Below are 23,934 nucleotides of genomic sequence, written 5' to 3' on the forward strand. Positions count from 1 at the left end.
AGTCAAAACCATTTGTCTGTCTTAACTTACTGGCTATGTATGGGCGAAAAATGAGTTTTCTACTACAATAATTGTTCTGTCTTTCTCTTGACAGGCGTCTGATCACAGATTCCAAGGTTAAATTAAAGTACCAGCATTTAATAACCAATAGTTTTGTAGAGGTGAGTTTTCATTTCCCATTCTAGGCTTCTGGGTTGTCTTTCTTCGGTGTATATACCCAAGCAGAGAATTGAGGCTTGTTGATAACTGCTGAGCAAGTTTTTGCATAGTCTCTAATCAAGTGTGACAAGTCAGAGTTTGCAGGGGTTATTTTATAGCCCTTATAGTTTAGGTGTAGTTATAGGAAAATATAAATGTGATTTGCAGGACAGAAGGCATAGAGGTAGAGCAAGCACCTGTCAATAGAGAGAATGAAAGAGCTGTGCAAAATATAGGTTCTGTGGAGTCTTGAATCTTACCTGAGATACTTCAGCTTGAAACCCAGGAACCATTGTTGTGGTCAAGACCATGCCTTAAGTATTTGCCAGTAGAAGTAAAGCTGCAGAATTGCTTTAGCAAAGTACTAACAGCTTTGCAACCTCAAAATCAACTTGGAGAAAGGTGCTTTGGAAGACATGCCCACTGTCCCAGTTTCCCAGTTGTGTGCATTCAACTTCACTGTGGAGTGACTGATGTAAGTTGTTGTTGTAAGGCTGTGAGTGGTTACTGTGATCAGGCTTTCACTCCTGCTTTGAAGTGATGTATGCAGTGGTTTGGGGGGTTTTGAAACTGAATGGAGCTGGGCATGTGTTGTAGATGAAGGCTGACAGTAGTCTAGCAATGCAGACCCATGTCAGGCTGCAGTACTGCAGGGACTCGTGAGGAGGTGGCGTTAAGGGGTGCTAGAAAGCAGTGCTTGGGAAAAAACCTAGTGTGCTTGGTTTGTGAGCAGTTGCAGAAGGCTCTGGCAGTGGTGGAGCAGAGCTGGCAGGTGCAAACAGCCTGACAGATGCTTTTTTCAGTGGAGCACCTCACAGCTTCATATTCTTCAAGCATTTTCTGTGGGTGAGCTACAGGGTCAGCGGAAGTGTTTGTATTCCTCATCTTTCATAAGAGGCCATTTGACAGTGAAGGGTTGACTATCCTATTCCTGCTTTCTTTCAGTAGAAAGCAAGTAAATGTTTAGACTGAGATGACAGCAGTTTATTGCAGAGGACTGGTAAGACAGGAAGGAGTGTGAGTGAAGGCACGGTTGGAAGGATGAAAAGGGATGAAGGGCAGGAAGTGTCCTTTGGAGCATCTTTTTTCTCATATGGTTGGTTTCTTTTTGCTTTATTCCATAGTGTAATCGACTGTTAAAATGGTGTCCTGCCCCAGATTGCCACCACGTTGTTAAAGTCCAATATCCTGATGCTAAACCTGTTCGCTGCAAATGTGGACGTCAGTTTTGGTAAGAAGGGGTTGGGAGGGACCTTAAAGCTCATCCAGCCCCAACCCCTGCCATGGGCAGGGACACCTTCCACTAGAGCAGCTTGCTCCAAGCCCCTGTGTCCAACCTGGCCTTGAACACTGCCAGGGATGGGGCAGCTACAATACTGCTCTGAAATGGCTGTTGAGGGAACTGAGGGTTGGGGTGAGGGGTTGACATGTATAATAATTCCCTAAACCAGGCTTTGCTCGTTTAGCAGAACAACCCTGAAGAAAACTTGCACGCTCTTAACCTGGTTAAATAAAAGTGTAAGCATCTGTCCTGTTGCTTATTTTCCCTTTTTTTCACTTACAGCTTTAACTGTGGTGAAAACTGGCACGATCCTGTTAAATGCAAGGTGAGCCCATCAAAGTTCTTGTCTAAATGCATGACTTGGAAAAGTTGAAGGTTAATTTACATGCAAGGTGTAGAAATGAAGCACAAGCTTTGCTGGCTGCTCAGTGAGAAGTGTGGTAGTTCACCTGGTTAGATTAGAGCATGAGCAGAATCAGTGCAGTCCTCCTGGATGCCTTGGAGCTTGTGAAGGAACAGAGCCTCAGCCAGATGGGGAAGTGTCTGGAGGAGGAGGCTGCTGCAGCTTCACTTGATAACAAGCATTTCTGTACCAGCATTTCTGTAGATGCAGGCTTGTGGTTTGCCCTGCTGAAGGAATTAATTTGGTCCTGGGACCTGCTGCCATGAAGTGAGCTCTGGAACTGTTTGTGGAGCTGCTGAAAGCTGTAATCAAACCTGTGATCCCGTGGCCTGTGCAGAGCGCAGGGGCAGCCACATTTCACGCCTTGGGGACAGAGCAGACTGTTCCTAGTGACAAAAAACTCCTCTGGGGAGAGAGGAGGGAAACCTCACCAGAGGTTTAGCGTTGTTCAGCTGGATATTGTAGAGTCCCATGGGAAGTTTCTGTTGATTTGACTTAAGACCTGCAGACTCATTGCTGAAGGGGTTGTGCCCAGCAGTTGTGCTCACTGGGTCAGGAAGGTGCTGCAGGAAACGCCTGCAGCTAATTCAGTTGCTGTTTGCATGGCTTTCCAGCACCAACACCCCCCATACACCCATCTGGTGTGTGCACCTTACCTCAATATAAGCAGCTGTCTTGGGGACATTTACAGTTCCTCTGTTTAAATGCAACTCTCTTCTTTCTTTGCTTTTCTACCAGTGGTTAAAGAAATGGATTAAGAAGTGTGACGATGACAGTGAAACTTCCAATTGGATTGCAGCGAACACAAAGGTGGGGGATTTCCCATATTTTATATAGACTTATCAGATGGAAAGGACAGCCCAGTTCCTCTGTACTGGGTTTATTTTTTCTGTTGCGTGTTAAAAGCAAGCCTTAAAATCCGCAGTACACCAAAGTACTCTTGTTTGAAGAGCAAATAGGTTTTACTGCCTTGAGGCAGGTGAGGTTCTTTGGGCTGAGTGGAGTTTGCTCTTGTAGGAAAGAGCTGATTGGAAACCCAAAGACAGCTCAAGTTTGAAGTCTTTGGCCTCCTGTCTGGCACTGATGGCTTCCGTTAGCAAATCTGTGCCTCGCTCCAAGCGTGTGGAGCATGTTCACACCACCCGTGGCTTCATTTGGCTGTGAACTTTTACATCTGCCTTCCCATCCCCTGGGTTGGCCTCTTGAGGAGTTTGTTCATTTCCGCTGGGCAGGGTTCCAGATGGAGACTGGCACAACAGCTGGGAAGATTTTGTTATGTAAATGCCTTCCTTGTAGCTCACCCAACTTTGCCTGAAACTTCAGCATCTGGGAGGGATTAAAACAAAGGCTGGCATGGGGGCCACAAAACACAAGCAGCAGATGCTGTCAGGGGTCAGGAGCTGACCTGTGTCTCCTGACTGTTGAGCCAGGAGGGTGGTAGAAGGTGGGGAGGGTGTGAGGAAATGGCTGCTTTGTTTTCTTAGCTCTCTTGTGTAACTGGTTAATGGTATTGTTTGCAGCAGTGGCTGCTGCTTTCTGGGACTGGCTGCGTGGTTTCCATCGAGCTGGAATGTTGCATTCTGGTGGAAGCAGAAACACCCGTCATGCAGAAACACAGTTAAAATCAAGCTGAAGTTGTGCAGTCTCAGCGCTGCTTTCTGGTTTGGGGGCTTAGACTTGTGTGGTCCCTGCCTGGAGTTGCTCAACAAAGTGAACTTGGCTTGTTCTGAGGTGGCTGATTGACAATGTCTTGTGGCTCGAGAGCTGAACTGGAGTTGTTCAAAGCTTGTGTGGTCTTCAGGTATTGCTTGTTGTTAAACCTGATGAAGAATAGCCGGCCTGCTTGGAAAGGGCTGAGCTTTAGCCTTGGATATTGCATATTTGGGATGTCAGAATGGTCACAGTCTTGCTTTGCCTGTGACAAAGCCCTTGGCAGCCAGGTAAGGAGCTACTGCTGCTCCTCAAGGGAGTGATATTGGTCATGGCCTTAGGGCTCCCCGTCTTCTACTTGCCCCTACCTTGTTATGTGCTGCTGAAGACCAGGGTCTGTGCTCTCTCTGCTGGCTTTTGTTACGATCAAGTGTTAAGATTTCCCTTACTGGATTCTGTGTCCATTGAAAAGGCTGAAGTGATGGATGTCGATGTGTTACATAGAGCAAACATGCATAATGTGCCACGAATGCCGGCGACTGGAAATAGGAAGCTATTTGTCTCTTCCTCAGAGAGGATGATGATGGTTTCTGCAGCCTGCTTTCCCAGGCACTAAAGCATAGACAGAAATAGTGTAGACATGGTCATCCTTTCTTGTTTTGTAACGGGGATCTAGGCTTTGTCAGGTAGGAGCCATGCTAGTGGTTGGGCTGGTATTTAAAGCAAAGCTCAGACTGTCAGAAATAGTACTGGATGGCTGGAGTATGAAGACTTTTGTGGGAAACACCCATCCAGAGGTTGGTGACGAGGGGAAATGAGTGAGACCAAGACATGCTGGCCTCCACCCAGCTTATCTGTTAGCTTCTGTAGTCTGGCGTCAGCAGCAGAAGAGCTGTCGTCCTTCAGCATCACTGTCTAAGCTACCTCCTCTAATACCATACAAGATGCTCCTGCAGCAAGAAAATCCTTTGGAGCCCAGGCTGTTCAGCAGCAACAGGAGGAAAAATAACCTCAGAGTAATTGCACCAGATATCTGAGCAAGCCAACTCTCCCCAGTCCCATGGTATCCGTATCAACTGAGGGACAATATCACAATTCTTCTCTCTCTGAACTGACACTACGTTCAATTGAAGGCAACATTGGCAGGAAACGTAACCTACCCCTCGGAATGATCTCTGCTTCTCGTGGGCAGCAGGCTGCGGAAGGTGGTAATTCCACACTGCTGTGATGGTGAAGCAGTGCTGGCTGCTGGAACATGTGCAACTGGAGCCTCTGGAGAACCGGATCGGCCTGGAGCTGCAGGGCTGCCAGCCACCTCCTCCTGCCTCAGCTGCCTGCTGGCCCTCAGCCACAGGCATGAGGAACCCGAGTGCCTGTCTGACAGCCACGGTCCTGCTGCTGCTTGGAGAGGAACCAAGCAACAGCCTCTTCTGCTGGAGCGTGAGGTTGCAGGGATGGGGATCGCACAGGTGGAGTGCTCATACATCTGCCTGTACCATATCTAGCAGGAAAGCAAGGCAGTTGTGCTCGGTGAGGGATGTTTTGTGCCTTCACAGCTGTTCGCTTCAGTGGCTGTGAGTCAGAGCCCAAATTGTGTTGAATTTCTTCATTTTAAAGAACCTAGAAGGGAATTGAATTGGGCACCTTCAGATGTAAGAATTCCCTTTTTCTGTGGGGGAAGAATTCTCCCAGTTCAGTCGCTACTGTGGTCTCTGTTGCTGTTTCTACCTGTTGAATAGTGCTTTTTTGAGTCCTCCAAGCATGATGCTGAGCTACAGTCCTATCCCATGTGGTCACCAGTCAGGGAAGAGAACTTCCTGCCTTACCAAGGTGAAGGTATAAGAGAAAAATACCAGTTCTCCTGGAATGTGGGCTTCAAATCTGGCTAATCCTTTGCAGCAGGAGAATGGGGGCTATATCTGTGTGCTGGAATAGATGTCCTTTTACTTAAAATAAGCTCCTTTCACATATGAGTTCAGCTTAACTGAATTAATTTAAATTAGATAAGCAATGCAAGTTCTTTATCAAACCTTGTAGAGTCTTGCAGAGAAGGGTTGAATAGTCTGAGGCAGGAGAGCAGCTTTGTTTGTTGTACCAACTTAGTTCTTAAACAGTTCTTTTCTTGAATTCAACCAAGCAAGTTTCAGGTGTTTGATTCGTGTGGCTTTGGGAATAAAGGAACCACATATCCATTACTTCTGTTAAGTAGGCATTCAGAGGAGTAAGGAGTATAGAAAGGTTGGATTTGTGCATTTAATTTTGGACTCTTAAGGCATGTAAGGACTGAAAGGAGTCTAAAAGGAGGAGGGGAAACCTGTTTCACACCTGAGTTTCAGTGATGATAATCTCTCTGCACCTAGGAACACTAAAGGAGGAAGAACAAAGGTGCTAACGGTGCTGATCTGCATTCAAGGCACTGTTTCTTTTTAGGGCTTTTTTTGTCAAGTTAAATTGGTCTTAATGAAGGTTGCTCATCTGATACTAACAATGCCCCTGCCTTGCTGCTTTCGGCTCCTGGCATGTCACCATCTCATTATCTTCTGGGCTAGACAGGGCTTGAACATCTGATGTATAAAACAGGCAGATTTTCTTCCTCCAGAAAAGCTATTGGCCGTTTTTTCTCCTCTGAGATAAAATGGCACGAACCCAGTTCTGTTCCTTTTCAGGTCACTTTTTCAGTGTCTGAACATGCGCTTCCCCTGTACTTTCTGGAAGTCCTACATTTGTTCTGACCTGTAGGAATTCTGGCAGCTCGCTGGATCCTCCCGGGCACCAGCATCAGACTTTGCTCTTTCCTTTCTTGCCGGAGCTGTGAGCAGCATCTTCCCTCAGATGTCAAGGTGCCGTCTTCTCCTCTCAGCTCAGCAAGTGTTGAAAACACTCTGCTTTGCTCAGTGGCTCTTTGACACACTGGAGAGAAGGGACGGGATCCAGAGGGAACTGGACAGGCTGGAGAGGTGGGACTGTGGGAACCTCATGGAGTTCAACCAGGCCACGTGCAAGGTCCTGCCCCTGGGTCAGGGCAATCCCAGCACAAACCCAGGCTGGGGGAGACCGAGTGGAGCAACGTGAGGAGAAGGACTTGGGGTGCTGGTCCAAAAGCTCCCCACGACCTGGCTTCAGTGTGCGCTTGAGCCCAGATCCCCGCCGTGTGCTGGGCTACACCTGCAGAGCGTGAGCAGCAGCTCAGGGAGGGGATCCCTCAGGGAGAAGAGAAGGCTCCTTAAGGGGAGACCTGAGAGCAGCTCCAGTGCCTAAAGGGGCTGCAGGAAACCTGGAGAGGGGCTTGGGACAAGGGATGTAGGGACAGGCCAAGGGGAATGGCTTGAACCTGCCAGGGGGGAGACTGAGATGAGCTCTTAGGCAGAAGCTCTTCCCTGTGAGGGTGCTGAGGCACTGGCACAGGGTGCCCAGAGAAGCTGTGGCTGCCCCATCCCTGGCAGTGTTCAAGGCCAGGTTGGACACAGGGGCTTGGAGCACCCTGCTCTGGTTGAAGGTGTCCCTGCCTGTGGCAGGGGTTGGAACTGGATGAGCTTTAAGGTCCCTTCAACACAAACCATTCTCTGACTCTAAGTGCTGTCACATTGCACTGCTTTGTGGTAACCATAATCAAGTTCAGCAGTTCTGTATTTTGCTGACATGCATTCAGAAATCTTGATTTCTGAATTTGAAGATTTTTTTAAGTCATTCTTATTTTTGAATAGGCTGGGCTATAGGTGAAGCAGTCACAGTGAGCGGGGCTGGGAGGCTGATGGACACCAGTTGTGCTCCGGAGTTCCAGAGAGGACTAATCCATTCCACCTGCCCTGAAAGAGGAAACGTGTTTCTGTTTATCCTCCCATTCATGAAACAGCAGCTGGGGTTTATGGTGTGTCAGGTACAGCAGCCTTTTACCACAGACCAAGGGTTGTTCTGTTCCAAAGCACGTTGTTCGCAGTGGAGCGGTGGTAGCGAGGTCGCTTCTCATGTGCTGTGACAGGCAACGTGCAGAATAATCTCCCGGGGCAGTGATTTGATTTGCTGGCTCTTACGTTGTTGTCTGGCCATAATTCTCCAACAGCTCTTCCTTCCCCAGCCTCCTTAATCTCTAAACCTCTCCCCACCGTGTGTCGGTGGCTTTTGCCTTTCCGCTGGTGTTCAGCGTTTCTTTAGGATGTTCTCCTCATGGCTTTGCCTTCATTTTCAGTAACATTCCACTTGCACGCTTTAACACATCTTCATGGATCTGTGTCATCGGTTTTCCTTGTGCTCTGCTTGACAGGTGGATTAGGCTTGAAAAGGATGGTGTTCCTTGTAATAAAGGAGCTGTAATTGAGGTCTTTTTGTTCTAGTTTGCATCCTACAGCTGCAAGCCCCAGGTGCTGTGTGGTATTGAGACACTGAAGAGCTTGGTCTTGCTCCCAAAGACTGGAGAACAGGATTTCAGTGCTCCAAATTGAGCCTAGATGAGGATGGCCCCATGTCCTTGTGGTGTGGATGTGCCCCAGTGCACCTCTGCAGCTTATCAGGTCATTGGGAACTGTTCCCCTCACCTTCCAGTTGGGGGATTTCTGCTAAGCAGGAGTGATGGCTGCAGCTGATTAATTGGGTTAGCTGTGTCTTGTGCCGTGGCATGCAGGTATGGGCATCTCATCAGATGAGGTGTGCTTGGAAGGAACCACATGGCTCTATGACCACCACCGTCTCTTGGAAAACAGTACATCACTGCTCCCCCAGGGTCGGTGTGGGAGTGGCGAGGAGCAGTGCCATTGTTCGTGTGTATTGGCAAAATGCACCCTGGTTGATGAGCAAATGGAGCAGGGATCTAAGGACATTGTTCGGATAAACTTAAATTTGGGTCCTGACTTGGTGGTGCAGGATTGGAAGAAGGAGAAGGGCTGCCTGGAAAGGGAAAAAAAACAGAGTGCAGTGGGTACTGCGTGCAGAGGAGAAACCATTGCTCACAGAATCAGCCAGACTGGAAAAGGTCTTTAAGATCATCAAGTCCAACCATTACCCCAGCACCACCAAGGCCACCACATTTGATTCTGAAGTTCACAGAACTGCACTGACTGACTAACTGGGAGCAAGCTAACCTGGCTGAGTATCCATCCTATGGACAGCCCAAGAGGGTATCTTGATGTAGTGCCCCAGGAAGGCCAGCACAGGAGCTATTGTGTGTCAGTTACTCTGTTTGGTGGGCAAACGGAAGTGATGGGGAGAAAAGCAGGTCTGGAAAAATCCCATTATGTGATTTCTTGCTGCTTGAATCCATTGGAGTAACAACCAGTCCCAAAACCCCCTGGTCCAAAACAAAGAAGCAGCCAGTGAGCATGCAGTGTGCTGACAGAGCACGAGGGTGGGAGGAGATGTGTGACTGCAGAAACATGCATCACAGTACTGTAGTATCCCAGGCTGCTTTGGGTTGGAAAGGACTGTAAGACCGTTTCATTCCAGCCTCTGCCTCGGGCAGGGACCCCTTCCACTGGAGCAGCTTGCTCCAAGCCCCTGTGTCCAACCTGGCCTTGAACACTGCCAGGGATGGGGCAGCCACAGCTTCTCTGGGCACCCTGTGCCAGCGCCTCAGCACCCTCCCAGGGAAGAGCTTCTGCCTAAGAGCTCATCTCAGTCTCCCCTCGGGCAGGTTAAAGCCATTCCCCTTGGCCTGTCCCTACAGACCCTTGTCCCAAGCCCCTCTCCAGGTTTCCTGCAGCCCCCTTAGGCACTGGAATGCCAGCATAGGAAGTGGTTGCTCTGGTTAGCAAACAGTAAAGACGTGGTCCTGCTGGGAAGGGGATTTTACCTGAGTGGGGATTACTTACTTGGCTCCTTTTGTTATTGCCTTGTAGATAAAACTGCCTTCTGCACATACTTCACAGGTGCTGATGTGGTTGTGTGGTGAGCTGGACTGGGGAGCTGATCCACGCTAAAATGATTTTGGCTTTATTTGGAGGGTATTTTGCTGCTTGACTTTACCTGATGTATTCCGTGGGCCAGCTCTTGTGCAGGAGCCTTGTATCCTGCCACTGGAGAAGTGCCACAGGAACAGCTGGTAGAAGACAGTTGGACTGGCTTCCTTTGCTCGTAGAGGCAGCTTAGGGCAGATATCCTGCAACCTTTTGTGTACAGCAATAATCTTCCATGCTCCACGTGAGTTGAATGTCATTTCAGAAGTGGCCACATGCTGCTGATGTAGGAGAATGAGATGGGTGTTATTAGAAATACGCCCTGTTCCCCAAAGATCAGCCTGTGCAGTGCTGCTCTTTGATATCCTTGTGTTTGTCAAAGGCCTCACACCTGAAAGGGAAGACCCATGTTGGCTCTTGTAGAAAGGTCTTCAGTGGGGTGTCACATGAAGTGGGGAAGGAAGTGACCTGATGGGAAATGTGGATTGCCCCAGGAGAAGTGGCTTTTTAGCTGGAGGAAGCTTCTTTGAAGCACATTAGATCCTTGCTACGTGTTTTCAGATACTTTCTGGACGGCATTTTGTTGACTGCAGGTGTCTTGGATTGATAACATGACATCAGCTCACCGTGAGGCTGATGCAGTTTGGAGCATGGGACATAAACAGTGTGAGTGCTGAAGGGGACCAAGCACTTGATGGTGAGGAGAGCCAGATGCCTTCCCCAGGCTGTTACAGACCATCACTACTGCTGTGATTGTGGAGAAGGTCATGAAATGACCCATCCTGTGTAGCACTATGACAGCAGCGTAGGTCCAGTGTGTTATTCCTTGAGGTTTCTGCTATGTAGCTGTTCCGACTTTGGAAATGTTTTAAGGCCTGACTCAGAAGAGGATCTTAATGATCAAAGGGAAGAAGTAAATTGTGACGAACGACTGTCTGGGTGGAGAATGGATCAAGGGCAGCCCTGAGGAGAAGGACTTGGGCTGTTGAGTGAGGAGAAGCTCCCCATGACCTGGCTACAGTGTGTGCTTGAGCCCCCAGAGCTTGAGCAGCAGCTCAGGGAGGGGATCCTGCCCCTCTGCTGCGCTCTGGGGAGACCCCCCCTGCAGTCCTGATCCAGCTCTGGGGCAGCAGCACGAGAGGGACGTGGAGCTGTTGGAGCGAGGCCACAGGAGGCCATGGAGATGCTGCGAGGGCTGGAGCAGCTCTGCTCTGGAGCCAGGCTGAGAGAGCTGGGCTGGGGCAGCCTGGACAAGAGAAGGCTCCTGAAGGGGAGACCTGAGAGCAGCTCCAGTGCCTGAAGGGGCTGCAGGCTTGGGACAAGGGGAATGGCTTTAACCTGCCAGAGGGGAGACTGAGATGAGCTCTTAGGCAGAAGCTCTTCCCTGGGAGGGTGCTGAGGTGCTGGCACAGGGTGCCCAGAGAAGCTGTGGCTGCCCCATCCCTGGCAGTGTTCAAGGCCAGGTTGGACACAGGGGCTTGGAGCAAGCTGCTCTAGTGGAAGGGGTCCCTGCCTGTGGCAGGGGCTGGAGCTGGGTGAGCTTTAAGGTCCTTTCCACCCAAACCAGTGTGGGATTCTGTGCATTTCACTTGAAGTGCCATGTCTTTCTGCCACGGTACCCGTCACCTTCCCAGGACTGTGATGGGTTCTGTGCATCCCCTGCTAATGGTGCTCTCTGTCCTGTGACCAGGAATGCCCGAAATGCCACGTCACCATTGAGAAGGACGGGGGCTGTAACCACATGGTGTGTCGGAACCAGAACTGCAAAGCGGAGTTCTGCTGGGTGTGTCTGGGCCCCTGGGAGCCCCACGGATCTGCCTGGTGAGTCTGGAGCGTGCTGTGCTAGAAGCGATGGAGCTGGGACACAAACAGCACGATTTGGACTGACATCTGTGGCATCTGTGTCCCCTGCTACAGGTACAATTGTAATCGCTACAATGAGGATGATGCAAAGGCAGCAAGGGATGCACAGGAGGTGAGTCCATAACGTGTAGTGTTGAGGGAGGCCACCAGCCCTGTGGTGTGCTTTCTCTAAACCTATAAAAATTCCTGGATTTGGGCACGAATCCAGTCGACAGTTACACTCCCCCGCAGCTTTCCACTCTTGCTTCCTGCCAGAAAGAAACTGTTCAAAGCCATTTTAACCCAATTTAAAGAGCATGTTAGCTCAGTTGTTATCTGTCATGCTGCCTTGCCTGTTTTATAGCAGCTCTTCACATGAAGTCATCATAATGCCGTGGGTCTGAGACAACGATCCTCACATCCTGCATGAAATGCTCTTTTCTGTGACGTTCTTAATGTGAATCCTGAGGTGTTTAAATGCAGCAGAGCTTTTGAATATCAATAAAAGAAGGCTTCTGTTGTGCCAATAACTATATTTGGAGGCTTGACGTTGAAGAAATTGTGGGTGAAGTTGCAGCTGCGTTAAGCTATTTGGTGAATAAGGATAGAGCCAGCCATCTTTTTAATGGGCAGGGATTGCATTGTGTGCTGCAGCTTGCAGAAATCCCTTTTCTGCATCTCTGTTATAGCCAAGAACCAAAGGATTTCCTGCAGCCCTTCCTCCTGCAGTTAGAGATGCCTTTGGCCGATACGTGCTACACAACATACAGGTTTAACTCTGCCCCTGTTGTCCTTTCTTTACAGCTGGTCTGTCAGTGAGAAGGAAGTAAGATTAATGGCTGTGGACTGAGTCATCTTGGTTCTCTTGTACTATTTAGCACATGGTCTCTTTCCCCTGCTGTGTAATCAGTGTGGTCTAAGCAACCTAAGGTTGTCCTCTGAACACGAGCACTGTAGTTGTTTAATTGGAGTTCCTTATTAGCCAAACCCCCACCCTTCAAGAAATAGGAAATGTGTTTCCCACTGCTTCTTATGACACTGGGAGCATTTAAGTCCTGGAAGGCTGAAATTCAGAACCTGTGGGGCTCAGGCCATGCGATTCTAGTTACTTTCAAGGTTGGGAGTGAGGATGTCACAGCCCCTCTAGGAAAGTGGCCACAGAACAGTGAGCTGCAGCAGGTCTGGCCTCTCGTCTCTGCGTGTCAGCAGTGTTAGGGTTAACAGCCTGGCCAGCCTGAGAGGAGAGGAAACACCTTAGGAAAGGAAGCTGGTTCTTGGGGTCAGGAAGAGCCTTGTGAAGGGTTTACTTCTCTTGCAGCCAGTACTTTGTTTTAACTCTTCACTTCCTTTTTCCCTAATGGGAATTAACACAGCGATCCAGAGCAGCCCTGCAGAGGTACCTGTTCTACTGCAACCGCTACATGAACCACATGCAGAGCCTGCGCTTTGAGCACAAGCTCTATGCTCAGGTGAAGCAGAAGATGGAGGAGATGCAGCAGCACAACATGTCGTGGATTGAGGTGCAGTTTCTGAAGAAAGCAGTCGACGTCCTCTGCCAGTGTCGTGCCACACTCATGTACACTTACGTCTTTGCCTTCTACCTCAAAAAGAATAATCAGTCCATTATCTTTGAGGTAGGAGAAAACACAGTTGTCAGAAGCTCAGATTACAAAGCTAAGGAAGGTATAGATTTCATGCTGGGGGAAGCTGTTGTCCCTGGTTTTGCCCAAGTGGGTCTTGTCTTAATATTCTGTGAGCAAAAGTTAGAGGTCCCTGCATCCTGTACTCAGCTCTGGGCCCCTCACTACAAGAGAGACACTGAGGTGCTGGAGTGGGGCCAGAGAAGGGCAATGGAGCTGGTACAGGGCCTGGAGCACAGGGGTGATGGGGAAGGGCTGAGGGACCTGGAGGGTTCAGTCTGGAGAAGAGAAGGCTCAGGGGGGACCTGATGGCTCCCTCCAACTGCCTGACAGGAGGATGGAGCCAGGAGGGGCTGGGCTCTGCTCCCAAGGAACAAGGGATGGGACAAGAGGAAACAGCCTCAAGCTGCACCAGGGCAGGTTTAGATGGAGCTGAGGAACAATTCCTTCCCCAGAGGGTGCTCAGGCATTGGAACAGGCTGCCCAGGGCTGTGTGCTCGGCAAAGGGCACATACAGCTTGCTGAGCAGGAGTGCAGGCTGTGCTCCGGTGCTGCTGTGCAAGTACCAGGAGTTAGCAGAGGCTTTGCTGGCAAAAGGGACAGAATGAGACATGAAAGAGGCTGGGCTGGTTCAGCTGGAGAAGAGAAGGCTCCTTAAGGGGAGAACTTAGAGCAGCTCCAGTGCCTAAAGGGGCTGCAGGAAACCTGGAGAGGGGCTTGGGACAAGGGATGTAGGGACAGGCCAAGGGGAATGGCTTGAACCTGCCAGAGGGGAGACTGAGATGAGCTCTTAGGCAGAAGCTCTTCCCTGGGAGGGTGCTGAGGCGCTGGCACAGGGTGCCCAGAGAAGCTGTGGCTGCCCCATCCCTGGCAGTGCTCAAGGCCAGGTTGGACACAGGGGCTTGGAGCAAGCTGCTCTAGTGGAAGGTGTCCCTGCCTGTGGCAGGGGGTGGGACTGGAGGAGCTTTAAGGTCCCCTCCAACCCAAACCAGTCTGGGATGCTGCATACTGAGGAATACATAAGCCTTGGTGGTAGATATGCAGGTTTTCTTCTAATAAATGAAGAAATCTCAGCTTTTTAGTCTTGATGCTTAGAGCAGGTTACTCGAGCGTTACTTGGTGCATTATCTAATCCTTGTTTTCTTTCAATACTGATTTCAGATGCATTGAGGAAAAAGAAGTCTTGCTTTCCTTAACCCCCATACTCTTTTTTTTGTTTGTTTTTTTACCCCTGTCTTTGCAGAATAACCAAGCAGACTTAGAGAATGCTACAGAAGTGCTTTCTGGGTACCTTGAGCGAGATATATCCCAAGATTCGCTGCAAGACATAAAGCAGAAAGTGCAGGATAAGTACAGGTTTGTTGTTTGAATAATCCTTTACCTCAGAGCTGCCTGTATTCCCATCCTGTGTGACAGGTAGTGGCACGTGTACTTGCCAAGCTATGGTTTCTCCAGAGTCCCATCCCTGGGAAGCTGTTTGCTGTTGGCCTTCTGCCATCCCTTGTGATCATCAGTCAGCCCCTGGGCATCAGAGAACAGCAGTGGTGGTGTCCCGCACCAGGCCCTGATCCTCAGGGGTGAAGCCCTCACACAGATGCTGGCAGCAGGATTCTGTGTGCCTTGGCTGGGACCAGCCTTTGGGGAGATGACAGCCTCCAGGGAGAGGCTCCAGCACTGCCTTTTAGGCACTCTGCTGAGCAGTAGCAAGAAGATTTAATCCCATAATGGACAAATCTTGTGACCAGAAGCTGCAGCTTTTCATACAGTGCTTTTTCTGCACAGGAGTGCATGGGAATGGCCAGGACCAAGATGGGACCTGCATAGTGAGGGCTGAAGAACAAGGAATGACTTTATTGTTCCAGGCTGACAGCTTTAGCTTAGGATGAGTTGCCATAAGAGAGCAATCAGCTCTCTTATCTGCTTTTGGTCCATTTCTGCAAAAAGTGGGTGTAGAAAAGCTGTCCTTAAGGAAGAAAGAGGGAGCAGAGCAGAGGAACCAGGGTCCAGGTGGCACAAGTGCCAAGGGTTTTCACATTCCCAGGGGAATCACTTCTGCACAGTGGAAAAATACAAAGCTGGGAATGCAGATGAGTCACAGGATTAGGCTTGTGCTTTTGAGGCATATTGCCAAAGTCACTGAATTTGTTATGCCTCGCTTAAGGGGGAAATCAAGCCAAAATAGGGTGAGCCCTAGTGACTAAGGGACTCTGGGGAGTTGCAGTAGCCATTAAGCTGTGGTGGACCTGTGGCTTGTACTGCTGTAGCACGGCTGGGGCTGGAAAAGCCTTACCAGACCTTCTCCTTTGAGGTATTTTGTGATTAACCCTCTTAAGACAACCATTAAGTTGGTATCTCAGATCAAGCTGCATGTTCAGTTAAGTGCTCTGAAACTGGATGCACTTCTAGGCATAGCAACAACTATCCAGAAGAAATGAAAACCTAATAGAGCCTGAATTGCCTGAAAACACAGTATCCCAAAACTGCTTTCATGTTTCTGGCATGAAAGTATGCAACTGTCAAGCCTGTGCAGGTCCCATGTTAACTAGTTCAGTCATGTCTCAGTCGTGTCCTGCACAGTGCTCTTTGTGTGCTGGTTATGGCATAAGACTAGGACTGACTTGGGTTTAAAGAGCTCTGGGAAGGTGCAGGACCTGACCCCGTAGCTGGTTTGGTTTGAGCTGTTTCAATCCCTTAGCTTGCAAAGACACTTCTAGAAAGTGGGATTAAACCCCCCCAGCAAAGTGTCTGAAGTTGGGAGAGCAGCAACAGTGCATGTGTGCTGTCACATGCTTCAGAAGATCAGTGGGACTTCGTGTGTGATGACTTCTGTTATAAGAGCTGATAGTGGTGAGAAGAGGCAGGGAGAGCAGTTTCACCCAGATAAACCTGCAGGAAAATGAAGTGCACAATTCCCGGCAGGAACCAGTAACTTGGCGGTCAGCTCCTGGTTTCCAGTTTCTCCCATTCCAGCCCAGACTGGTGTGTTGTGTGCTGCTGATCCATGAACTGGTTCCACAGCTGGGCCTTGGGAGCTGTAACTGAGACTTGTCTTGTCCCCTGCATGCCTAAAGATGCTGGAGGCTTTGATACCACCACTGGAAGGGGTTTGATTCGGAAATGCTGCTGCTTATTTATCATTTGCTCTTTGGAACCTGAATACTTTAAATGTTTCTCTGCTTTTTATCTTTTTAGTTGGCTAACGCACCCGAAATGAACATGGCATCTTTTGATATGTTCCTATGATATCACTTTTCCTCAGTATCATTGATCCTGGTAGGACTGTACCTAACTCTGGGATCAGGTTTTTCTGCAGCTTTGTTGAAATGAGTGTAGGTGGGAAGACCCTGCAGGGTGTAGTAACCCTCTGAGAGCCAGGAGTTGCGATGTGAGGTAACAGTTGCACTCCATCCAGTCCAGCAACCCTTTTTGTAGCCAGCAGGACTGCTTCCATCTCCACTGGGATTCTGGAGGGGGAATGAAACTGAGCTTTGCCCAGCCGGCCTCATGGTTTTTGTCATCCTGCTACAGCTCAGAGTAGGCACCAGCCCATGTCTGAGGGAGCTTAAGCCTGTTTCGGGTGTCACCGCTGCCCCGTGCTCCAGCTTTAGCACTTAGCAGCCACGGCTTCTTCCTTTTCCAGTTGGTAGTGGCGGTTTCTCAGCTGTAGGGATGCTTTTGCATGGGAAGCTCTAAATTTGCATGCTGTTTTTGCAGCTAAGGACCTAGAGCTGAGTGACTGGAGTAACTCAAGTCTTAATTAGTGCCGTTAACGGGCTATGAAGGCCCTTCTCAGGGGGATCTCCTCTTTTGGAAGTGAGGCTTAATGTAGACTTGCATTGCTGGCTGCCGGGGCTGAGCCGTGGTTCCTGACGTGCTTCCTCTGTGCTCTTCCTCTTTGTCCCAGATACTGCGAGAGCCGACGAAGGGTTTTGTTGCAGCACGTGCATGAAGGCTACGAGAAGGACCTGTGGGAATACATCGAGGACTGAGCCCGGCCCCGCATAAAACGAACTCTGAAACCTTTCCCATCTCTAGAGTGCTCATGCGATTCCAATAAACACACACAAGGCGCTCCGCCTGTTACACCGCTGGTCTGTAGTACTGGGATTCTGTTTTGTTAACAGAACATTTAAGTAAATTATATTGTAATAAAAAACAAAGGTAGATAACCCATTGTACAACAGTATTCTAGGCGGCCAACACGCGTGTGACAGACGCACTAAAACGAAAAACCCTCCGACTTTAACTTGTAACGTAGCTTCATTCTCCAAGCCGACTCCTTTTTTCTTTTCTATCTTTCTTTTCCTGTGTGTAGTACAGATGAAATTTAAACCAGTTTCTTGACACTGCTTTTCATGTCCAAACCAGCCATTTTGATGTACTTTGGTAAGGGGGGGAAGGCTCTCCTGCCCCCCTCCTCCTCCTCTCTGCCACCCACGTACATGGATGAATGTGGATTTGGCTCGTTGTAAAGGTGATTTTGGGGAGGGGAGGAGGGGGGGGTACACAGCAAGGAAGAAAAAAAACCACAACAAAAAAAACCTTTGTATATGACTTTTAAAACAAAAAAAGAGGACAACACAGTATTTTTCAAAGTTGTATATAGCGCATATGCATGGACAAAGAGCAAGCGTGGCACGTGTTTGCATAATGTTTAATTACAAAAAAATATTTATTCTTTAAAAATCTTCAAGATTATGTCTATTTGCTGTGCACTTTCTTTCAGTTTGGTTTGGTTTTGTTTGGTTTGCCCTGGGCTTGGGGGGGAAGGGGGGGGGGAAGCGTGTGCTGCTGCAGTGAGTATCCAGTTTAGTTCATTTCTTACCGGAAGGCTTTTCCCAGAGCAGTAGATTCTCCTCTTCCTTCTGTGTGTTTCCATCCGCTGCTGGCACCAGCCCTGTCCCCCTGCGCAGCTCCTGGCTCTTGGTGACCCCTGTGCAATGCAGGGGTGCTGTGGTTCAGGGTGCGTTTTGTCTTTTAATCTATTTTCTTTCCTCGTTTTGGCCCTGGATCAATACCTGCCCCAGTGCAGCTCTGCTGTTCCCACCCGTGCACACCGGACACGTGCTCTGACCCCAGAGGAGGGGTGTGTGTGGATTTAGAGTTCTAATTCCAGGGCAGGAAAAGGAAGGGGTGTTTGTGCCCCGCTTCTCACAAGACTGTGGATCTCCTCTCTCTCCCCCTCTCATCTGTCAAAAGGACCCTTCCTTCCTGCTTGAGTTTCACTTACATTATAACAAGTCGTAACATTGAAAAGGAAAGATGGTTGAATTGTCTTTGTGTTTGTTTTGGGCTCAGTCGCTGGGCATCCTGTCCTGGCAGGTATTTACCACTCCATCTAGCGCAGCAGGCGTTGAAATCAGCGGGCTATTTTTCAGTGGACAGGGGACAGAACTCATGAGTTAGCTGCTGAGTCCATTTTTATGATTTCTGTAACAAGAGCTATGTTAAAGTAAACAAGTGGTGGTGGTTTTATTAAATTTACTCCTGCATAGGACTTCCTTTTGTGGTATTTTTCGCCAGGTTAGCGGCCTCAAAGGCTTTCTGCCAGCTGCGAGGGGGAATCGACCTGCAAAGGGGTGAATGAAGGCAGGGTTTAAATACCAAATGTTGCTTTGGCTCCCTCACCGATGGCTCCCATCACTTCCAGGGGTGTAGTTCAATCCCTCTGCACCTGTTTTGCCCATCAGCCCTCCCAACACTGGCTTGTTTTCCTATGGGATTCCTGTGGGAGACCCGCACCACAGCGGCCTTCCCGGTGCTGCTTCAGGGCCTGCCGCTGCTACCTGCAGGCACTGACTGGCTCCTCGGGCTTCCCTTGGCTCGCAGTTCCCTACCCATGCATTAACACGCTCTGGAAAGCGCTGTGTCCCCCGGAGCGCGGTGGTGACCTGGCGGTGGGGCCACAAAGGATCCCTGGTGTGGCGGCAGACCTTAAGATAAAGATAATTAAGCAGATAATGACGGTTCAACAGCTCATGATGATGATGAACCCCCCGTCCTGAGGGAGCGCTGCCCGGCCCCTCGGCCCCGGACTCCGCGAGGGGATGAACGCTGCCCGCACCTCCGCCCATCACCGCTCCCTCGGGCCCCCCCGGCCGGCGCGTCCCGCCCCACCGGCGGCCCCGTTCCCCCTGGCTCAGCCGCGGAGCCGAGCAAACCCTTCCCAATAACCGTGTACGGTCCCTGCTCACTGCTCCCTGCTCCCACCGGCGGACACGGCCAGACCGGACCGCGACGCTCCCGCCGCCGCCGCCTTCCCGTCGGGCCCAGCGCCGCGCGCCTCTGTGGTTGTCCCGGAAGTGCTTCCGCGGGTAACCATGGTAACGGGGCGCTCGTTCCCGCTGCCGGCGCCATGGCGGAGCCGCAGGCCCAGGCCGCACCGGTGAGGGGCGTCCTGCCCCGGGGCTGCGGGAGGCGGCGGGAGGGGGGTGCTCCTGAGAGAGGGGTTGAACCCGCGCACGCTTGGTGCTGGAAACGCAGCGGGAGCTCAGCTTTGGTCCGGCGGAGGGGGGGGGGGCTGAGAGCTGAGCCTCTCCCGGCTCCGTCACCGACCCGCGTTTGCTTCACCTGCTGAGTTACGTTAACCAGGTGTTACACGGGTAGTCACAGAAGATAATACTTTGACTTAGGTAGCGCTAGTACTGCCTACCTGAGAACCCGTACGTGTTAACGAGATGTTAAGGTACCTCAAAGTACCCGTTTTGGAAGGGGAGGTGGTTTTTCCCTCATCTTCCAGAGGTGTAGAGAAGCTCAGTGTGACCTCCAGACTGTAACACATTGATCCCGTGGCAGGGGTTGGAACTGGAGGAGCTCTAAGATCCCTTCCAGCCCAAACCAGGCTGGGATTCCATGATTCTAAATCCCTGTCAAATGCTCTTAAGGAAAATAAATGGTTTTGGGATTACTGGGACAAAAATCCTCTCGTGGATAAGTATCTTTAAAAGGTGAGGAGGAAGAAATGCTTCTGGTTTTGTGGTGGTTCGTGCAGCCCTGCAGGGCTCTGTCCTGGGTCTGTGATGATGAGAGCGTGTCCAAAGGGTCTGGGGGAAGCAATGGCTGGAAAGCTGTTGAGGTGAAGGAGGGCAATGCAGGGAAGTGTTCGCAGTGCTGAGTGACAGGGCTTGGAACTGGGATAACGTGTGTGGGCATTGTAAATACACTTCTCTAAAACCTCAGGGGTTGTGCTGGTTATTGCTGCTTAGGAGCGGGGGGATGGTTCTGTGATACAGCAGGTAGGCCACGTTCTGTGACAGCAGCTCAGCTTCGCCCCCCAGGAATCAGAGAGGTGAACAAAATGTTGGAAATTAGGAAGAACTAAAACCTCGCCTGTGTCCATTCCGGGTTATTTTCCATGTCTCAGGCTGTGCTCAGGGTCTCCCGTCCTCCCGATCTCCAGTAAAAGAGTAAGCTAGAAAGTGCTCCCAAAGCATCGCAAGGAACAAGGGTGGACTGGGTCTCCCCTTTAAAAGCATGTTTATGAGGGAGAGGGAAGGCGACACAGGCCTGCGCAGTCCTGGTGTGTCTGAGGAAGAGGAGTGAGGAATGTCTTCTCCCCAGGAAACTGGAAGTGAGAAGTAGCACAACTCCCTGCGTGTTCCTGTTTCTCATTTTTGGATGCAGAGCAGAGGAACATATCAAATGCATTTGTTTTCCCCAGGCTGGGCCCCTCCTGGTCCATGACATCGGGGCAGTGTTTGCAGGTTGAGGTTGGCTGCTGTGTGATGGGACATGGCTGCGTTACCTGCCTGCGGCCTCGGATGGCTCCCCAGGAACAGCTTTGTTCTAATTAACTTCCCAAGCATTTTATAGCAACTGCATTTGAGGTTTGCCTCTGTGATCTCTAATTGGCATCTTAACCGCTTGAGTTCTGTGTTTGCGAGGTAAGGATCACTTTCTAGAATCCTAACAAGTAGCAGTGAACCTATGGAACAGGAATGTGCTCTAAAGCAAGTGGGGTTTTTAAGGAATGACCTAACTAGGCTGGGGAAGAGCAGTGCTTGGCAGGGCGGGCTGTGCCTTGCAGCAACAATGCTATTTTTATATCCTCTTTTGGGATTTGCCAGTTGTCCTTTCTGATTATTTTCTAGAACAGATCTTCAAGAAACCTCCTCTGGTGTGTTTAATACTCCTCTTTTCTGTCTTTTCAGGTTTCTTCATTGCCAGCGGCTACAGAACCTCTGAAACCCCATGCTAAAAAAGGTTTGTTTGAAGATACAGTTGTGTTTCTTGGGCAGGTTGATTTTAAGATTCCTTTAATAGTGTGGGCAGCTCTCTAGTAAGAAATAAATGTCCACTGGGAACAGACAGGACTATTAGACTATAAGCTGCTGAGTATGAGTGGTTCTTTCTAGGGTCTGTATAATCAGCTCAGTGTTGTTGCTGCCTGACTTATTATACCTACAGCCGGAATCATGTTAGCTTGTAATCTAAGAGACTGTATATTTTATTGTGTATATGCTAAAGACTTGGATATCCATTTAGCTTCTTAAGTTACAAGAGGGGTTTGTTCATTTTAGGGTCTTCTTGCTATAAAAAGGATTTTGGCAAACTAATGCTGCATCTTGGTGATTTTTCATGTTGCATTTCCTAAGCTTTGATGTAAAAGGGATGTGCAGGTGAGATGAGACCAGTCAGGTTGTAACTGCATTTAATTATTGGTTGGTTGGTTTTGGTGAAAACAGTTTAACTTGGTCCCAGTTACTGTTTTGAAATCCTGGTTGAATCTGAACTGAAACAGGAACAATTTCAGTTACTGGTTGAAAATGTTAGGCTGAAGCTTGATGTTTTCCCAGACCCTTTACAAAGCCTGCAGCACAGTTTGATGTTGCAGCCTCTCCTTTCCCCTTTTCCCTCGCCCTTGTGGTGTGACTCATCCCAGCACATGTGATGAACACACTTCTTGGTGGTACTGAGCTCTGCACACATCCCTAGTACAGATCCGTCCACTGCAGAGACTTTGTGCCTACCTAAGATGAGCTTTGGGTGTTTTTCTGTGGCTTTTCCTTTATCAAGTATCCAGAGGACCCCATCAATTCAGATTATAATTAAGAGTGTTGCTAGAACCCTGATATAGTGCCAGCCAAAACAGTGTTTCTTTTCCCTCACCTTTTAATGCAAGGAAGCTCAGCTGGGGAGCACTGTGCTTTGGCCATTTTCTACCCTGAATGTGTGATGTGCCCTTTGGAGTACAGTTTGGGAGGTGATCTTCCATATTCCTGTTACTTGTGATGGAGACTGCCTCAGTGATCACACTGGCATTCAAAAGGAGCTTATTTGGCAACTCCAGCACTCTTTTACGGTGGGGTGAGGGTTATAAATCAACTGTGCTTAGTTAATGAGAGAACTGAGTAGCTGAAAAAGAAAGATGGTGCCATGGGCCTCACAGACACACTGAGGAAGCATCCACCACCAGCAAGTGTCCCTTCCACCTCCTTCCGTTGGTGTTCACCCATGTGGGGAAAACACCAGAGGGGAGAAAGTAGTGAATGAAATCCAGTTACTCGTGGCTCTGGATCTCTCTTTTATACTGATATGACTCTTGACTCCAGATTAACTGTGGTGAAGACAAAAAGTAATCCAGCCTGTGACTTCTGTAGTTCTCTTTTCTGTCTCTTAAGGTAAACTGAGGCATCTCCAGTCCCAGTCACACCTCTGAAATGGAATGCCTTGGAAGCCTTTGTGCTTTGCTGTTTAATACTTGACTGTGTTACCTTTAGCTTAGTGGGCAGAAGCTGATTTGAGCTTCCTGATGGTTAATCTCTAGGAAATGAGGGCAGCAGAAAGATTTGTAATGGGGAGTGATGTAACAGTGTCCTTTGTGTGTGGGTGTGATGCTGGGGTCATGTAAGAGAGGAGGGGAGAGACTGAAAGTGATGCTGTATGTGCTTCTGTGGGGTTTGGCAGCAAAGAACAGCATCCTGTTCCCATGACAGGCTTTTGCTTTGTTCTGTTTTAAATAGGATTTTCATAGGATATCTTAATAAAGTGTCTTTTCCTATTTTAGTTTGCCTGAGGAGAATCCTGGTGAAATTTAAGGAGCCAGGCAAATGTACATCAGTTCTGTTTGAATAAACTGGTTTTAAATTGACGTTTTTGGACACTGGTAACTTTCTGGTGCAGCAATTTGCCTTTTTAGGTTTACATTGTGTGCCAGAGAGAGACTGAAACCAACATTAAGATCTATGAAATACAGAGATTATCTGGTAAAATATGGTCTCCTATGAAGTTTAGTGTGGATGAAATTTTGCCCAGATAGAGGATGTATTGCAATAACTAAACAGTGTTGTGCAGAAATGTAGCAGAGTATGACCATGTCATAGAGAATCACAGCGTGGTTTGGGTTGGAAGGGACCTCAGAGCTCATCTAGTTCCATCTAGCCTCACCTCCCTCAACCTGCTGCTCACGCTCTGGGGGTGCAGCCCAGCACACAGGGGGGTTCTGGGCTCAGGCACACACTGAAGCCGGGTCATGGGGACCTTCTCATTGACCAACACCCCCAAGTCCTTCTCCTCAGGCTGCTCCATCCAGTCTTCCCCAGCCTGTGTTTGTGCTGGGGATTGCCCCGACCCAGGGGCAAGACCTTACAGTTGACCTTGTCACTGCTGAAGTCCTAACTTTAATCATCACAGTGCTTGGATTCAGATTATATCATTTTTGCCTGTGTTTGTACTGGGTGGGGCAAAGGTATTAAACATGTTCCTATGGACGGGATCTCAAGTTTGCAAGGAATCATGTGAATGACTGAATGCAGCTGTGAGTTCTGTGCTTAACCAGGAGGCACAGCAGCGGGCGTGTTCTCAGTCTGACCCGTGATGCAGATGAGAATATGTTGAATAATGTTGAACTGTGAGACCTGTCAAGTGGCTTCCCTTCACTGTTGTGTTGCTTTACTCTTCTGGGTGCTCCTGCAGTCCTGTCCGTAAAAGAAGGCAAAGCAGAAACCTGGAACCAGTGTTTACAACTCCTAAACAATAATGTGGAGTTAAGAGGCGGAATTTGCTCTTGAATTAGCTGCTGTCAGGGTCACTCTG

General features: G+C 49.3%; 2 protein-coding genes across 3 annotated transcripts in view; both read left to right on the forward strand.

The window, feature by feature from the left end:
* The window catches only part of ARIH1 (ariadne RBR E3 ubiquitin protein ligase 1), a 59,721-nt gene extending 42,123 nt beyond the window's left edge, over window positions 1-17,598 (forward strand). The window contains exons 6-14 of the mRNA XM_062612126.1: window positions 95-161; window positions 1,323-1,429; window positions 1,763-1,805; window positions 2,622-2,693; window positions 11,109-11,239; window positions 11,336-11,393; window positions 12,634-12,894; window positions 14,144-14,256; window positions 16,805-17,598. Of these exons, the coding sequence (XP_062468110.1) occupies window positions 95-161; window positions 1,323-1,429; window positions 1,763-1,805; window positions 2,622-2,693; window positions 11,109-11,239; window positions 11,336-11,393; window positions 12,634-12,894; window positions 14,144-14,256; window positions 16,805-16,889 (937 nt within the window). The 3' untranslated portion in view covers window positions 16,890-17,598. The remainder of the gene's footprint in view (window positions 1-94; window positions 162-1,322; window positions 1,430-1,762; window positions 1,806-2,621; window positions 2,694-11,108; window positions 11,240-11,335; window positions 11,394-12,633; window positions 12,895-14,143; window positions 14,257-16,804) is intronic.
* A 1,574-nt stretch (window positions 17,599-19,172) lies between these two features.
* Window positions 19,173-23,934, forward strand: part of BBS4 (Bardet-Biedl syndrome 4) — a 43,996-nt gene continuing 39,234 nt past the window's right edge. Inside the window, exons 1-2 of one of the 2 annotated variants that reach the window (XM_062612128.1) lie at window positions 19,173-19,285; window positions 21,051-21,102. In XM_062612128.1, the coding sequence (XP_062468112.1) occupies window positions 21,091-21,102 (12 nt within the window). In that variant the 5' untranslated portion in view covers window positions 19,173-19,285; window positions 21,051-21,090. The remainder of the gene's footprint in view (window positions 19,286-21,050; window positions 21,103-23,934) is intronic. The other variant, XM_062612127.1, reaches the window with a different exon arrangement.

The sequence above is a fragment of the Pezoporus occidentalis genome, unplaced genomic scaffold (genome assembly GCF_034315485.1).
Source record: "Pezoporus occidentalis ecotype Australia unplaced genomic scaffold, CSIRO_AGI_Poc_V1 ctg159, whole genome shotgun sequence".
In the NCBI taxonomy this organism is placed as follows: domain Eukaryota; kingdom Metazoa; phylum Chordata; class Aves; order Psittaciformes; family Psittacidae; genus Pezoporus; species Pezoporus occidentalis.